The sequence below is a fragment of the Pithys albifrons genome, chromosome 2 (genome assembly GCF_047495875.1).
Source record: "Pithys albifrons albifrons isolate INPA30051 chromosome 2, PitAlb_v1, whole genome shotgun sequence".
NCBI lineage: Eukaryota > Metazoa > Chordata > Aves > Passeriformes > Thamnophilidae > Pithys > Pithys albifrons.
Genome location: NC_092459.1, coordinates 65,108,713 through 65,127,076, shown reverse-complemented (window position 1 = coordinate 65,127,076; position 18,364 = coordinate 65,108,713). Strand labels below are relative to the sequence as shown.

The window sequence follows — 18,364 nt, the reverse complement described above, 5'->3', positions numbered from 1 at the left end:
TTAGAAGAATTTAGAAGAAAAGCATTTTAAGAAGGCATGATATTAGTAAAAGAAAAAACCTTATACTAACATTCTGTTGGATATTAATTCCATTCAATTACACAACTTTGTGATTGCACACTGATTTTATGATGGGAAGACATGTTTGTATGACATGTCTCACCTGAGAACTTCAGCATGTTTTATTCCATTGTATTTTTCCTGGTTACAGCAGAACAGTATGTATCACTATGGATCAGCCTTACACTTCAGAGAGCAAATAATCAAGGAAAAGTAGTACAATCTCAGATGTCAAATATAACCAGTTATAAACCACTTGGACTTGCACCTTGTTCAGTATTTGAAATTCATAAACTTCTGTGCAGTGCCTTTTCAACATAACAATTGTTCACTAGGTAATTGTCTGCTCTTAAGATAAGGATGTTTTGAGAAGGAAAATTGGTAATGATATATGCTGGTTTATAAAATGAATTTTTTCTTGTGTAATTTGTTTTTTTCTAGTGTTACAACATTTTGTCCGTGATCTGTGTTGGGATGTGATCTGGTCCAATTTTGAACTATGTTTTCATTAAGGTGTCTTTTTTCTAAAACCATTTTCTGAAGTCATTACAGAGATTAGCTTTTGCTGAGATTTGGAATGGTGAAAGAGAAAATATTTTTGGCAGTTTTATGTCATGTAATATGTGTTTATTTTGCAAGGTGTTTAGAACAGAGTCAAGTAATTTGGTAAGCCATGGAAATACAAACTGAGGAAAACAGGTTATTGTCTTTTCATTTAGAAGTTGCAGTAATATGCAAGGGAAGCAAAGGTGGCCATAAAGTAATTTAAAAAAAATACAAGATTTCCACCCTTCTAACTAGATTGTCCTTTTATCTTTTGTTCTGATCCTTAATGCTTTTTATTAACTTCCTAGATTGTCAGTGAAATCTTGAGACTTAATGAGGATCCTGATGTGCAGGGTCTTGCCCTTGACCTCCCAGAAAGCTTATGTAGCAGTAAGGTATTAAATGCTGTGAAACCAGAGAAGGATGTGGATGGGTAAGTGAAGCACTGAGAAATTATATCAGCAGACACAAGGCTGATGGCTCTGTAAAATCAATTCTCCCCTACGCTTTTCATTAATGAATTCCTCTGTTAATGTATCTAGCTGTGCTATTGAGCAGTGATAAAAGATGCCTCTGAATGAATGAGAAGTCTTCTGCTGATGTGATTTTGATCATTATCTTTTTTATCCTTGCATAATGTATATTCAGAACATGGTCTTTTCCAAAAATAAAAACTGAGGTTCAGATTTACTGATGATACTTAAAGTATTTCAGTACTTGAGTAATACAAATGGTAGTCACAAAGTACTGAATTTTAAGAAAAAGGATTGATGGAAATACTGAATTGCAGAGAATTCAATTCAATGTGACTTCCTCCCAGCACTCTCTCATGGTGAGAGTAGGCTCTAGTTTGGACCGATTAGCACAACTTTCCAATCAGTGTTGAGTTGCTCTCTGAAGAGGCCACTAGTGTAATTGAGGTGTCTGGTTACCATGTTGCTGCTCTTTCAGCCTTCCCTGCTCTCAACTACAGGCTATTACCCCTGTTTTTTAATCCCTCTATCTTTTTTTTTTCATGTCAGTAAAAAAGTCTGAAAATCTTGCACATTAGTTATCTTTCCGTCATCTGGAGTACAGGAGATGGTCAGAAAATGGAAAATTTAGACCATCCTTGTGTATGAAAGAGAATAATACGCAGTGCAGTGTGGAAACACCTGAGTTGCACCCACTGAGACAGCCTGAGCCTCTCAGATGTGGTGCTGCTGGCTTGGCTTGGCTCTGGCAGTGCTGGTCTGGTCTCACTGCAGCCACTGAGGTGTTTTCGCTCAATGTGCCATGGGTAGCCCATGATGATGAGTGAAGACCTGCCTGTGTATCATGGGATTGTGTTACTTATTCAAACTCACAGATCCCTCTTCTGGCCTCTTGAGGCTCAGTGTTTGTCTAACTGGGGTGTGGGATGATACAAATTAGCCACAGTACATGGCTATCAAAGGATTTGCATTTATGAGATGTGTTTGCTCCTGGGATTAGCTGTTAGCCATGTTACAAGCATTACTGAGCATTAATGTTACACAAACTCTTTTTTTTTTTTTGTTAAATTGCCATATTTTTCCACTGCAGATTATCCAGTGTAAACCTAGGACGCTTGGTACATGGTGATATCTATGATTGTCTAGTTCCTCCTACAGCATGTGCTGTGATGGAGCTTCTTGAAAATATAGGTGAGTCCTTCTATCATAAACATTAATTAATTTTACAATAATTATTTTTCTCAATTTTAATCCTGATTGGAAGTCAAATATAATCTGACTTGTCGTGTTTTCTAGTTTATGTTGTATTCCCACCCAAAGTATAGTTGTCTCCTGTTAGGGAGGAACCTCAGTGAGATCTGAATGTAGTACTTGTAGAAATGGGTCTCAGTCCTACAGATTTTAGATAGTAGCCTAGGGATTGGCTGTCACCAGTGGAGTTAGTATCACTGAAGCCACACAAAACATCTGAGTCTTCAACATGAAAAATGCAAACATATTTTGGGATTTCGCTTGACAGTTTTGATTATTGTGAAAGGTTAGAGAAACCCGGGTCCGCCTGTAAATTGCTGCTGAGCAAGTCGTCTGGTTTGGGTTGTGTTGTGTAAATGCTGACACTGAAATGGCAGAATTAAACAAGTGGGTTTACAGTGTGTGATGATGCTGTTAGTTTAAGGCAGCATTTCAGAAGTTGTCTCTCTTACAGTGATTCATAATTGTTGAAACAAGGATTTCTTTAACAGAATGGTAAACAGAAGGTCAAATATACTTAGTAACAAATGAGAATAAAAGGATTTGTGCAAAATACCAGAAAGCCAGAAGAGCAGTATTTGCTTACTATAATTTAGAGAGCTGTCAGGAAACAACTTAAGAGCTATGATTTGGGTCACTGCACAGGCTGCGACAAAGAGTTGCCCGTGCTGGCACAGCAGCTGTGGTTGTGCAGTCATGCGGCACTATCCTGTCGTGAGCCACTGTGCTGGCACTTCTGGAGGGTTTCGACAGTGAGTGGCTTGGTCAAGGCAGAGTTCTGTGTCTCTGCCCCAACTCTGTGCCCGGTGGAGTCTGGTGCTTGTGCCTTTGCAGCTGAAGGTGGCTGAACGACTTGCGTTGTGTTGTGCAGGTGGAAAGACGGTGCTGCTGGTGGGAGCCAGTGGGGCGGTGGGTGCTGCCCTGCAGAGCATGCTCCAGAGGGAGGGAGCGGCAATCATCAGCTGCCCATGGAAAGCCCCACAGCTGCAGAATGAGGTGAGTGCTTTTCTGTCTCCCCAGGGTCATCCTGCACCCCTACTATCTGGGTATCCCTGTCAGCTGCTCCCCTGGCATTGCTTCCCTTTGCTGCTGTTCCCAAGAGGGAGGCTCATCGTTGCAGTCACAGGTGGCACTGGGTCTTCCTGGTAGCCAGTGTGGGTTAGGATCTTTTCTCCTTCCTGCTTGCTCATAAATGGTGCAAACACTGGCCTCTGCCCTCTACCAGAGTTCAGAGGAGGGCAACGAAGCTGGTGCAGGGTCTGGAGCACAAGCCTTGTCAGAAGCGGCTGAGGTAGCTGGAGGTGTTTAGTCTGGAGAAGGGGAGGCTCAGGGGTGACCTTACCACTCTCTACAACTACCTGAAAGGAGGTCTTAGCCAGGTGGGGATTGTCCTCTTCTCCCAGGCAACTAGAGGAGGACATAGTCTTAAGCTCCACCAGGGTTTGTTTAGGGAGAATTTCTTCACAGAAAGCGTGATAAGGCATTGGAATGGACTGCCCGGGGAGGTAGTGGAGTCACTGCCTCTGTAGGTGTTTAAGGAAAGACTGGATGTGGCACTTAGCGCCATGGTCTAGTTGAAATGGTAATGTTTAATCATAGGTTGCATTCAATGATCTCAGGTCTTTTCCAACCTAATTGATTCTGTGAATAATGCATGTAACAATGGCTGCTGTAATTTCATTATTTTACACAAGAGCCGTGAGAGAATGAATTCAACAAATATGTTAGCTCTCCCTTTTACTTTCTCTGCAAGAGAAATGCCCTCTTTCTTCTCTTTTTGTGATATTGTGCTCTGTATGAAATTACTTTCATTCAATTTGTCTTAAAGGTTTGCAAATACTGCGTCTTTTGGGACAAGGGAGGTCCCAGTCTTTATCTTTGCAGAGAACTGTAAAAGGATTCAAAGAAATTCAGGAGCCTTAAACTGAAGGATTTAATTTACATGGTCTTCCTTGGTTTTTGCAGAGGTTTTAGCCACAACTTAGAATTTGATGTGACTTCCTGTCAAACTTCACAGTTTGTTCCTTAGTCCCAAGTGCGTTGTGCTTCAGGCGTGTGCAGCAGGGCTCAGATATTGGTTGTGGCAGTGCATGTTGCTCCAGAGCCTGGTTGCCAGTAGCTTGCAGGGGTGTGGTGCCCGGGACAGCTCTTGTATTTGACAGCATGTACCACAGGGTGGCAGCCAAGGAAAAATGATGGTGTCAAACCTCTAGGTTTTGGAGGCAAGGACAGGAGGAGGAAATAAATTTGAGCAGCTGTGATAGAAAGTTCTCTGGCAAACTAGTGTTTTCACAGCTGCGGATGTTTTTGTCAGGCTTGTCTCAGCTCTGGACTTTAAGTGACTGACAGCACTTAGGAAACATATGCCTCTCTTGGAGATGGAGCACTGTGAACTTGATCCTTGCAATGTGTCATTCTTCAGTTATTTCTCAGTGCTTGGGGTCGTGCTAGAGGACCGCTTTGGGCTGGATGGGGCAGGTGACAGTGTGGCCAGAGGTATTTCCACTGGTTTACAGTGAAAAATTTGGATTGAGCCCATAGCTGCTTGTGCAGTGCTGTCTATAGCTGGAGAGAAATCTGTTTGAAAGTGTTTGAAAGTTCCCCCACCCAACGCCTTCAAGGTTGTCTTCAGCAGTCCATTACATCGCTCAACTTTCCCGGCAGCTGGAGCATGGTAGGGGATATGATACACCCACTCAATGCCGTGCTCTCTGGCCCAGGTGTCTATGAGGCTGTTCTTGAAGTGGGTGCCGTTGTCAGACTCTATTCTTTCTGGTGTGCCATGTCTCCACAGGACTTGTTTCTCAAGGCCCAGGATGGTATTCCGGGCAGTGGCGTGAGATACGGGGTATGTCTCCAGCCATCCAGTGGTTGCCTCTACCATGGTCAGCACGTAGCGCTTGCCTTGGCGTGTTTGGGGAAGTGTGATGTAGTCAACTTGCCAGGCTTCCCCGTACCTGTATTTCGACCACCGTCCACCATACCATAGAGGCTTCACCCGCTTGGCCTGCTTGATGGCAGCACATGTGTCACAGTCATGGATAACCTGTGAGACACTGTCCATGGTTAGATCCACCCCTCGGTCACGAGCCCATCTGTATGTTGCATCTCTGCCTTGATGACCAGAAGCATCATGGGCCCATCGGGCTAGAAACAATTCACCTTTATGCTGCCAATCCAGATCTACCTGAGAGACTTCAATCCTGGCAGCTCGATCCACCTGCTCGTTGTTACGATGCTCCTCATTAGCCCGGCTCCTGGGTACATGAGCATCTACGTGACGGACCTTCACACTCAGCTTCTCTACCCGGGCAGCGATGTCCTGCCACATCTCAGCCGCCCAGATGGGTTTCCCTTTGCGCTGCCAGCCGGCCTTTCTCCAGCGCTCCAGCCATCCCCACAGAGCATTGGCCACCATCCACGAGTCAGTGTAAAGGTAGAGTCTTGGCCACTTCTCTCGTTCGGCGATATCCAAAGCCAGCTGAACAGCTTTCAGCTCTGCGACCTGACTTGATCCACCTTGTCCTTCAGTCGCTTCTGCAACTCGACGTGTAGGACTCCATACAGCTGCTTTCCATTTCCGGCTTGTCCCTACAATGCGGCAGGAGCCATCTGTGAAGAGAGCATATCGCTTCTCCTCTTCTGGTAGCTGGTTATATGGTGGGGCCTCCTCAGCTCGTGTCACCTGCTCCTCTTCTTCTTCAGAGGACAATCCGAAACTCTCACCTTCCGGCCAGTTGGTGATGATTTCCAAAATCCCAGGGCGATTAGGATTCCCTATCCGGGTTCGCTGCGTGATCAGAGCGATCCACTTACTCCATGTGGCATCAGTGGCGTGATGGGTAGAAGGAGCTTTTCCTTTGAACATCCAGCCCAACACTGGTAGTCGGGGTGCCAGGATGAGCTGTGCCTCAGTGCCAATCACTTCTGAGGCAGCTCGAACTCCTTCATACGCTGCCAGGATCTCTTTCTCAGTTGGGGTGTAACTGGCCTCAGATCCTTTGTATCCCCGGCTCCAGAATCCCAGCGGTCGTCCTCGAGTCTCCCCAGGTACTTTCTGCCAGAGGCTCCAGGATGGGCCATTCTCCCCGGCTGCAGTATAGAGCACATTCTTCACATCCTGTCCTGTCCTGACTGGCCCAAGGGCTACTGCATGGGTAATCTCCTGTTTAATCTGCTCAAAGGCTTGTTGTTGTTCAGGGCCCCACTGGAAATCATTTTTCTTCCGTGTCACAAGGTAGAGAGGGCTTACAATCTGACTGTACTCAGGGATATGCATCCTCCAAAAGCCCACGGCGCCTAGGAAAGCCTGAGTTTCCTTCTTGCTGGTTGGTGGGGACATAGCTGCTATTTTGTTGATCACCTCTGTTGGAATCTGACGACGCCCGTCTTGCCACTTCACTCCTAGGAACTGAATTTCCTGAGCAGGTCCCTTGACCTTACTTCGTTTAATGGCAAAACCAGCTCTTAGGAGAATCTGGATTATCTTCTTTCCTTTCTCATAAACCTCCCCTGCTGTGTTCCCCCATACAATGATGTCATCGATGTACTGTAGATGTTCTGGAGCCTCACCCTTTTCCAATGCAGTCTGGATCAGTCCATGGCAAATGGTGGGACTGTGTTTCCACCCCTGGGGCAGTCGATTCCAGGTGTACTGCACCCCCTTCCAGGTGAAAGCGAACTGCGGCCTGCACTCTGCTGCCAACGGAATGGAGAAAAAGGCATTGGCAATGTCGATGGTGGCATACCACTTGGCTGCCTTGGACTCCAGCTCATACTGAAGCTCCAGCATGTCCGGCACAGCGGCACTCAGGGGGGGTGTGACCTCATTGAGACCACGGTAATCCACCGTCAGCCTCCACTCTCCACTGGACTTTCGTACTGGCCATATGGGGCTATTAAAGGGTGAGTGAGTCTTGCTGACCACCCCTTGGCTCTCCAGCTCACGAATCATCTTGTGTATGGGGGTCACAGAGTCTCGGTCAGTGCGGTATTGCCGACGGTGCACTGTGGCTGTGGCCAGCGGTACCAATTGTTCTTCAACTTTCAGCAGTCCTACAGCAGAAGGGTCCTCTGAGAGGCCAGGCAAGGTGCTCAGCTGTCTGATTTCCTCTGTCTCCACAGCAGCTATGCCAAAGGCCCAACGCAGTCCCTTTGGGTCTTTGAAATATCCATTCCTTAGGTAGTCTATGCCAAGGATACATGGGGCTTCTGGACCAGTCACAATGGGGTGTCTATGCCATTCCTTGCCAGTCAAGCTGACTTCAGCTTCCAGTACAGTCAGCTGTTGGGATCCCCCTGTTACCCCAGAAATAGAGATGGATTCTGCCCCGACGTATCCTGATGGCATCAACGTGCATTGTGCGCCAGTGTCCACTAAAGCTTTGTATTTCTGTGGGTCTGATGAGCCAGGCCACCGAATCCACACAGTCCAATAAACCCGATTGTCCCTCTCCTCTACCTGGCTAGAGGCAGGGCCCCCCTAGTTCTGGTCATGGTATTCACTGCGCTCTCCCTGTGAATATGACCGGGAGGTTCCTTCAAGAGGATCGGGCATAACATCATCATTCCTATACTGTCTGGAGCCTTGCCCACGAGAGACCGGAGCAGCCTTCAACCTTGAAGAATTCCCTGTGTTAGTTGTGCCTCTTTGCAATTCACGTACCCGAGCTGCTAAGGAAGAGGTGGGTTTCCCATCCCACTTCCTCATATCTTCTCCATGCTCATGGAGGTAAAACCACAGATTGCCGCGTGGAGTGTACCCTTTCTCCTTAGCTGGGAGACGCCTGCTTCTGATGGCAGAGACTCTTGTTTGTTCTGGAGAGATATGGAAGAGTCCTTCCTTAATCTTCTCTTCCAGTTCAGCCAGTTTTGTTTCCACAGCTGAGACATGGGCTCGTAATGGAGCAGTGACAGTGTCTTCATAAATCCTGAGTTTGCTGACCAGTGCACCCACCTTGTCTTCTCCCTCTCTCCACTGCAATGTTGCAAGGTAGCGAGAATACATTTCTGGCCCAAGTCGTGCAAATTTTAACCACATCTGGGATGTGCACTGGACACCATCTGGACTTTTAGGGAATCTCTCATCCTCTGAAAAGATTATCTCCAGTACGGCTAATTCCCTTAAGCACCGGATACCTTGTTCCATCGTGTTCCACTGTCCTTGCTGTACGTGGAGGTCCTCCTTACAAAGATATCTCTCCCTCACGCTTGACAACAGTCGCCGCCAGAGGCTGAGAGTTTCCTGTCTCTTTCCAATGCCCTGATCAATGACAACATCTCGAGACAGGGATCCCAGCTGCCTTGCCTCACTCCCATCTAGAATTGTATCATTGGCTGCAGCATCCCAGATTCGAAGTAGCCAGGTCAAGATGGACTCATTTGCCTGTCGTGTGAACTCTCTCCGGAGCTCACGCAGCTCTCCCAGGGATAGGGACCGGGTGATTATTTCTGGCTCCATTTCTTCTGCTTGAGATGAAGGTCCTGACTCTTCCTCGTCATGCACTATACGAACTGATTTGGTCTTTGATTTTCTTTTCTGGACAGGGGCAACTGCTATCGGTTTCTGTTGTCCTTCTGGCTCCTCCATGGTCTGGGTGGACATGGTGCTGGTTGATGTATCTCTCTTCCTCTCTGGCTCAGTCATGGTCTGGGTGGACATGGCGCTGGTTGATGTATCTCTCTTCCTCTCTGGCTCAGTCATGGTCTGGGTGGACATGGCGCTAGTTGATGTATCTCTCTTCCTCTCTGGCTCAGTCATGGTCTGGGTGGACATGGCGCTAGTTGATGTATCTCTCTTCCTCTCTGGCTCAGTCATGGTCTGGGTGGACATGGCGCTAGTTGATGTATCTCTCTTCCTCTCTGGCTCAGTCATGGTCTGGGTGGACATGGTGCCTGTGGATTTGCTCCTTTTCTCCTCCTCCTGATGATGCTGTACCACACCAAGCAGTGTGCGGTAGGCAGTGGCCAGGGCCCAGCAGGTTGCTGTGAGCTGCATATCTCTGGGACTACCAGAGCATCTTCCTTTGACATAGCTTAGCATTTTGGCAGGGTCCTGCAGTTGTTCCGGGGTGAATTTCCAGATCATTTGAGGAGAGAAGGTCTCCAAATACTGGCCCATATCTTCCCACTTCCCGTGCCACTCAACATCATCCGCTCCCAGGGCAGGCCTCCAGCAAGTCTCCTTAGAGAGCCCAGTTCTGACCCTAAACATGGTGTATACAGTACAGAGGAGACAAAGCAACACTAACAGCAGGATTATGCTGTCCCTAACATCAAAAGGAAGCTCAATATTTTCAATGATTGTTGTAGCAGAGGTGAAAAGGTGGAAGTAACCATCTCCGCCTGTTTTCCCCACAGTCTGGGTGCTATTTTTAATGAGACCCCAGAGGTAACAACCCAAACCAGGACAGGCAGACCAGACTGAATATACATTCACAATGAAATTCATTGCTTCTGATGTTATGACAACATAAACATAGTATATTAATAAAGCAATTTTGATTCTTCTCCCTGGTACTAAAGAGAGCATCAAAACAGGCACATGGTTCCCCATGTGTCGAAATATGAACAGGCCCAGATACACGATCCACATGAATACATCAAGCAACATGGTAGTCAGGGAGTTTCTGTACCCAAATACACAAAATGAAATTGTAGTTCTGACTTCTCTCTCGTGCCCCACGTTGGGCGCCAAAAGATGTGCTGATTTGAAGGTGAACCAGCAGGGGAAATGAACTCACCACGAGAGAGATTATAAGTCAGACCTAAAATTTAATAATAATATTACAATAACAACACTGATACACAAGGGAAATTGCTTTCAACTCACAATACCCCAGCAGTATAACCCAGTGTCCTGGGGCACAAACCCAAGGGGGTTTGTTTGCCCTTGTGCTGAGACCCCTGTGGCTCCCCCAAGTCCAGAGCAAAAGGAAAAGAAAAACCTGTTGGTGCAGGCGAGGGCTGTGGTCTGGGCGAGAGCGGTGATCTCCTGCTGTCGAGGTCCTGCTGCTGCTCTGGATCCGACGAGAAGGGGCTGAGGTCTTCTTACCCACCACTTATGTACCCTCAGGGAGCACTCAGTCCCTCCCCCTGGGCGGGGACTCACACAATGGGTGATTAACTCTGGGAGCCAGGGGTTGTTGAGGTGTTGATGGCCCATTAGCAGCTCCGCCCCCCTCAGGCTGGGTGTGAAGTGATAATGGCTCCCTGGGCAGCTGCTGCTAATGGCCCATTGTCCTTGGGGAATGAATAGAGGGGGTGGAATACACAGGTTTGATCACCACCACACAGGGTTAGCTGGTCCCTCCAGCTGAACTAGGACACCTTCCATCCAGATGCTTTCCCATAATTGTGCTTTGCTTTTTGGCATTCTCCGTAGCTTACCTTTTGCAGCAGGTCACTGATGGGAAACAGAATGAGAGGCCTAAGTTTGAGGCTGTGCACTTCAGTCTTCCCAGATACATTTTAACTTTTGGCAGTAAAGGAGTTTGTACTTTGCCTGCAGGACTAATCAGCCAAGCTCAGGGGAAACCTGCCTTCCTTTTCCTCACCTGTAACCCTGGAGCAGCATGTAACCAGTAATCCCCAAAGCACTGCTGAGCCTGCCTAGATGTAACTCTGATAGTTAACTCTAGCTCCTTGATGAAATCTATTGCATGCAGGGAAAACTATCCTGTTTCATATTCCCAGAAGCTGGAGAGTCAGAAACTGAGCACAGGTTTCCTACAGAACAATGAGGTACTGCTGTTTAGTGGCAACGTGTATTTGAAATACAATGTAGTTAGATAACGTGATTATAGGTGGAGATATGAATTTATATTTTTCTGTTTGTTTAAAATGCTGTTTAAGTAAAAACAGTTTAAAGGGTTCACAATGTTTCTTCTCATGAGGTCTTTTTTATTTGAATTTCAAGTGAAAAACTATGCAAATCAATGTTGAGATTTTTCCAAGACTTGGAAGAATTTATTTGTGTTTTATTTTCCCTGCACAATACACTAACTTCTCCTTTCTCTGAATGTCATGCCTCTACAGTAGCAGCATGTGTGCTGTTTTTTCGAAGTATAAGCTGTGGTAGCATAATAACTTCACTTACGAAGTGAGGGATAAACTTAAGAAGAGTATGAACTTTTCACTGGTATGCATTTGTTTTGCAATATATAGCAGGAAAGGAAAATTTTATCCTAAGCGTAGATTTATATTATTTGTCTTAATCCATTGGCCAGGCCTACTTGCATTAAAGCATGACCTTAATGATGTGATGCCTTTCTTAAGTGGGTACTAAATTACCTTAGACTAGCTCTGCTGATTTGTTCTTTTCAAAAAGGATAGCATAACAACAAGTATTTCTTTACAAATTCTTTCAATTTAAATCAGTCACACAATGCTTATGCTGCTGGGTGTTGGAGTAAGGTTTTGTATTGCTATGGACTTGTTGCTTCTTTTACTCATGCACTTTTGAAAAAGTATTTTGAAACTGATCAAGAGGAAGGTATGTTTTAGTCCACCTTAGAAAAAGTCTCACAATGTAGGGGTAGCTTTCCTGACAAACAGCATAGTGCCATCTACCATCTGACTTAGTGTGCTCCTTTAATGCAAGTCTTCTCTGTCCCATGGCAAGAAAAGGGAATGAAATAAATAATAGTTCACTCTCATTTCCTTGCTGTGACATGAATGAATAGTGGACCCACTTTCAGTGTTCTTTTCCCTCCCTACTTCACATTTTGTTAAGGTGAACAGGTTAATATTTCTTTTTGTTCCATCACAGGTGTGCTTGACTTCATTTCTTAAAATCACAGCACAGCTGAGCCATGTTCTTCAGCACTCTTGAGCTTCCTGGGATTTCAAATAAAATTACAAATGAAAGAAAGCATTTGAGAAGGTTCTGGCACTTCTGTTCATGGTTGCCATGAGGAAACATTGGGTTTTGGCATTGATATGTTCATTTTAAAAGAAATTATGGAGTAAGAGATAGACATAAGAATTTTGTTCATTTTAAAAGAAATTATGAGGTAAGAAATAGACATAAGAATTTTGGTGGAAATCGTTACGATGTTATCATTCTGTTAAGCCTTGTGCAGATAACTCTTCAAAGCACATTTACTGCATGGTGCCTGAAGAATGACCTAGGGCCATACTTTCAGGAACATCTCCCTTGTAATTTTAAATTAGGACTGCCCAAAAGACAATTCAGTATTACAGGTGAAGAATGGGAACTGTTGTGCTTAGTCCTTTATTATGTTAGAATTATGCTTTCTAGTTTGAAAGGAGGTTATCAAGTAGATTCATATTGAAAGATATAGATTATTTCCTTACCAAAACATGGATATTACTTATTTCTCGTAAGAAAACAGAATTTTGTTTCAGTCATCTAAATTCAGTCAGTCATTATTTCAGCATGTCATCTTTAATGTAGTCCATATGTGAACCACATCATGCTGGAGTGCTGAACCTTTTCAGTTTGAAAAAGGACTTCTTTTGGACACAATCTCCTTTTCCTTAGAGCCAATGCTTAAGCTTCAAATTTTTAGACACCTCTTAGCCATTTACTGTTGTGGTTTTGCTGTCTTGTTAAAACCAAGAGCCTTGATATGGGCACAAAAATTCTTTGTATTGTAAGCATGAAGGAACATGAGACCATGTATACAGATCCTGTAAGAGGAGAGAAGGAAGGGAAGCTGCATGAGTTTCTAGTGATGATGATGATGTAGACAAACTATTCTACTTCAGCATTTTATGTGCATCACCTCTGTTCCTTGTAATTTTCAAATTTATCCCCCTGTCTGTAAGCTAGAGGAACAGTTGCTAAAGCAGTGGGCTTGAGCCCATGGGAGAGACATGGACTTGATTTTCATGTGCAAGGTGTAGAGAAAGGCCTGTGCGGTAGGGAAGGGGTGATCAGTGTCTGGTCAAGAAGATGACAGCAGAGAGCCGGTGGCTGCTTGCTCTGGCTCATCCCTGGGAACTGTGGCTGGGTGGGAGGAATCAGAGCAGACCATGCATAGTTGCTCTGCTGCCTTGCAATGATTTGCAAACCCTAAACTTCCTGAGGTAGAGAGAGGGCTGGAAAAAAAACACTTAAGAAGAATATACCTTGGTGGGAAAAGTACCTGAAACTGACTTATAAAATTTTCAAGATTTCAGAAAGTAGAGTTGCTGTGATTTAAGTGGAACTTGATCTGTAAACTGATGTGCTTAAAGATTTTTTTGATAAAGAGAGTTATGAAGAAACTTGTAATCAGGTTCCTGTTCCTCATCCCATCTCTTAAATTATATATGGCCTAGCTTCATACCCAGGAAACTGAGGGCTTTTACATTTCAAATATTAATTTTCATTTTTATTTTGTTTGATCATGTATTTAAAAATGGCTTTTGTAGCAGTCAGTTTTAACTGTGGGAAAATGAAATTTTTATGTAGACTTCACAGCAAAATGGAGCTTCACTTGTCTGTAATATACAGTTACTTTGTACCATTATCATTAAATACTTGGCTGGAAAGTCTGTATTGTTGTTTTAACATTTGGTGTTCTGTCTTGGGAATGGGTGGTGCTTCTTAATCTGCTTCTACTTAAATCTTGGTGGAGGGAATCATATTTTGTTATGAGGTAAGGTTTCAGATTATTTGTTGGCACAGCTCTTCCCAACTGAAAAAATATTTACCAGTGAGAAGGCAGGATACTACTACTGGACTATTAGCTTACTTTGTCTTCAGCATATTGCCTAGTACATTAAGGAGTGTTTGGCATGATGCTTGTCGTTCCTTCCTCTCGCTAGACTGGTGTGACACAGTCTTGCTGTCCTGGGAGCATGGGGCAGGCAGCCATGTGTTCTCCCTTGTGGGCATCTCCTTGACCTTCTGGCTATGACTGCCTGTAGCATCTGGTTCCTGTCAGATGTGTCCTCTGTCCAGGGACTGTCCGGTGCATTTGCTAGGGAGGTTGAATGTGGTGATTTCATAGGACTTTTCCATCTCTAACATCTGGTATTGGTTGCATATAACCCTGCACATGTATCCCAAGGCTTGCTTCTTGCTTTATTGATTAAACAGGCAGTCAGAAGAGTAGGTTGTGGCAAGAGAGAAAAAAAACAAAACAAAACAGAGAAGACATGAACACCATTTCTTGCAAGTGAAACCAAAATGCCTTGATGGAGATCACATAAATCTCTTCCAAGGACACACAAAATTCTGTAAACAATTATTTTGCTTTCAGTCGACTTGCTCTCCCAGTTTCTGGATATACTTTTTGAAAATGCTCACAGGGGAAGAAAATTTCTATAAAATGTTTGTGATATATATTTTATCAACTCTGCAGGAACTTTTTCAATAGTTGCACATAAAATACTGTTTTCTTTGTAAAATAGGAAAAAGGCAATCATATCGGGGAAGGCTCTGAGAGCTCAATCTGCCTTCAACCCATGGGACAGCTGTTTGCTGCCATGCAACGTTTTTCAAGGAGGAGATGGGGCAGGGCAATGAGATAAAAGCTTCTGCTGGTTTTCTGGTAAATTTTCGGGTATGTGCCATGTTAACTATCCAAATCAATGTTAACATTGGCTACAAAAATAATTGTGTTCAGCTGTTAAGAACATTTTTCAACATTAGGGTCTGTAGTCATAGAGATGAGTATTTAGTCTCATCAGTTGTTTTCTGGCATTATAGTTACGTTGAATCAATTCTGTCATAAGTATGTTGGCTGAACATTCGTCAAAATTATTACTTCTTGCATACAGCTCTCAACTGGTTCATCAATTAACAATGCTAAGTGGTGTGCAAATCTTAGTCCTTGTCCCAGAGGCTTTGCATGGGAAGGCATCCTGACTTTCAGTATGTGATTTCTTAATAAAAATATACTGTGGTTGTATAACTGAGAAAAATCACTGTTTTTCTTTGTGTTGATGTCGACTGTTACAGCAGAAATTGCCTCCTTTTCCAGAGCAAAGTGTGCCTTCATCACAGTATTCCTGGTACACAAGTCATTACAGCGTCTTTTTATCCAGATTTGCTTGCAGATTTCTCAGTATCATTTTAGCTGATGCTGGTCAAGCATTATGACTTATGTGGCCTTCTAGGAGGGGCATGTAAGCTGATATTCGCAGCAGACTCAGAAGTGTGAGCAGTTTGGATAAGGCTGAATGGCTGTTTGCAGGCCATCACAGGAGTGTTGTACACTTGTGACTGCAGCCTGAATCAGCTCATTGCATTAGTCATTGGTCAGGACAGTAAATCTTCTCCCACACTCCTGGCTTTGTTTCCACGTGCAGATCTCTAAGGAGGGTTAGGACATCCTTGCATCCTCTGAGGGGAAGATGGAGCTTTTTTAGTGTTTTGCCTTTTCTGCAGCAGTTATGCTCCTCTCCCCTCCTGGATGCTCAGCTGTGCCAAAAACCTGCTATCCTGAGAGGATCTGTAGCTGTTCTTTCTTGGCAGGAGTGTTGGGCAGGGTTGTGTCAGAGCACTTTTGGCCAAAAAAGAAGCTGAAACGCTTGTCAGTCACAAATCAATTCATAGAGAGGCTCGCTGAGTTTGTGACATTTGGAATTAATTTTGCATTTGTTCAAAATATTACTAAAATTGCTGTATCTCTGAGATAATTTTTACATTCAGTCACAGTGCTGTGCATGTGTTTGGATTTTTTAGTGGGTCTTTATACATCTGCCCCTGGTGCTGTCCCTTATCTCATGGTGATTCTTATAACTGGTACAGGACCTTGCTTCAGAGGAGGTGGGGAAAGAAAGGCACTTATATCTTTGGTTATAAGAATTTTTGCTGTAACCATTTTTGCTCCAACATCTGCCAGGTTGAAGTAAACCATAGGCCCTGATCAGTAAACATGAACTGAGAAGGAAAACAATGCTCAACTGGTATTCTTCAAAAGCATTGATGTTTGCAGATCAGGTCATCTTGCATTCCCATCAGCTGGCCTGGTTTTCTACTGTCAAATAATCTGATTGTACTATTTTTAATTGCCTATTTACTGTCATTCAACCCTTCTTTTTCTTAAGTTACTTCAAGTTATCTTAGCCTTTAGGACAATGATAGAACTTCTTATTTGAAAGGATGTAATCCTCATTAAATATTATTGATGCTGACTCTGACCTCATCACCTGATCTCACAGTTTGTTTACCTAACTTTGTTTTAAATGCTATTGATCTTAAATTTCATGGAAGGTAAGAATCAAGCCTTCGGTTTGGATATTTTTTTTTTGTTCTTGTCCTTTGTAAATTCTTTTCTCAAAAGGCTACTGCTGTGTAAGTCTGACTATCTTTAAGATGCATATCCAAGCATGTGTTTCTAACGCTAAATACTTGTTTTGTTTCTGGGGGATGTTTTGGGGTGTCCCTAGCTTCGTCACGCAGATGTGGTGATATTCGGCAGTGTGAAACCTGATGACATTCCTATGAACTGGATAAAGCCTGGAACGACCATTATCAGTTGTTCTCACGAGCTGCTGTCAGGTAAGAGGTGTTAAAGATAACGGCTACTGGAAGTGATGTGCAGCGAGCCCTTGAGGCGTGTGTGGCATCTTGCTGACAACATAATGTAGTTAAAAGCTGCATCTTTGGGAGGAGACCTTTAAGGGTCTCTGTTTGTGTATAGGGGGTGTATACACTTGTCTCCAATGTCTAAATAGGAAAAAGATGTCAGGTAAGGTAAGAAAGGTTGAAACCAATTCTTCATAGTAGGGTTGTTAAATAAGTGATGATCCTATGGATTCAAGGAATTCAGAGGGAAGACTTTTGGGTCATCAGATAAGCTATTACTTAGTGCTGTTTTGTTCAGTGTGTTATCCTGTGACTTCTGTGGACTCACCTGGAACATGGGAAAAAGAGAAGAGAAAAAAATACCAACTGCAAAGTGCTGTGAACCTGTCTGCAGAGAGGGAATAGAGAAATTATGTATAGCCAAAAAGAGGCAGAATGCCTCCTTCAGTTATTATTCCTACAAAAAAGAGTTCCGATTCACCTCCCTCCTCCTCCCCTGTCTTGTTGTGGAAGGGTGTATGTGTTCATTAATTTCTCAATTGAAAAATGCTACAGAATTTAATTAGGAATAAAATTAAGAAAACTTCCCAGGAGTTATTCTGCTGCTAGAATTGCATATCCTGGTTTGTGGTGTGTATATGAATTTGACTGCTCAGCATCCAAATGAAATTATGCTGTGGAAGAATAGGAAAATAAGTACATGAGTACTGAAAATAATGAGTACTGAAAATAAGTACATGAGTAGTGTGACTGGTTAACATGGGGTTTTTAAAAACATTCACAAATGTGCTTATTGACATCTATTGATACAAATGGTCATAAGGCCAAGGAAAACTAATTATACAGTTCTTGAGATATTTCTTAAGGACAAATTAAGTCTATTCAGTCCTAATGCAAGATAAACAATAAAGCAGCTGCTGTTCACATACAAAGCATGGCCTTAGCAATAGATTCCTTTCCTTGTCTTTCATGATATCCTCTTGACCTGAACAGACACTGCAGGTGTGGGAGATCTGGGTTTATGTTTATGGATACCAAGCCTTAATCCCTTCCTGATGCTGCACAAGTTGTCTAAAAATATTTTGTGTTTTCTTTTTCCTAGCCTACTGACTAGTAGACTTCTTGCATCTCTAATGCCCACATTTTCTGTAGGGATTGTTGGATATAATTGTTAAGTAACTGTGAGGCAGGACTTGGAGCACAGATCTCTCAGCAAATACCCAACCTACTAGTATAATATGGTCTTACATAAAGGAGGAATGGGTGACAAAGAGAAAGGGGCACATAAGAGAGGGTGTGGTGTTACAGTGATTATACCTATGTATAAATTAATGAAAGGGAATCTCCCTTCCTCATTCTAGTGCTTCTAAGCAGAAATGTCTGCATGTTAGACTTGGGAGGGAGATGCAGGTCTGTTCTGACAGGATGGGGATAAGGCAGTCCTTGCAGCCTGAGTGGGCACCACTAGTGACTAGACTCTCCCAGAACTATGTGTTGCCTGGTACAAGTCCCACTTTTGGACACCTAATTCTTTCCATGGCAGAGGGAG

The 18,364-nt window shown here is 43.8% G+C and overlaps 1 protein-coding gene across 1 annotated transcript in view; it reads left to right on the top strand.

Annotated features, from left to right (window-relative positions):
- Nucleotides 1-18,364, top strand: part of MTHFD1L (methylenetetrahydrofolate dehydrogenase (NADP+ dependent) 1 like) — a 162,225-nt gene that overhangs the window by 5,871 nt on the left and 137,990 nt on the right. The window contains exons 5-8 of the mRNA XM_071549323.1: nt 915-1,039; nt 2,170-2,270; nt 3,202-3,326; nt 16,677-16,788. Coding sequence (XP_071405424.1) covers nt 915-1,039; nt 2,170-2,270; nt 3,202-3,326; nt 16,677-16,788 — 463 coding nt within the window. The remainder of the gene's footprint in view (nt 1-914; nt 1,040-2,169; nt 2,271-3,201; nt 3,327-16,676; nt 16,789-18,364) is intronic.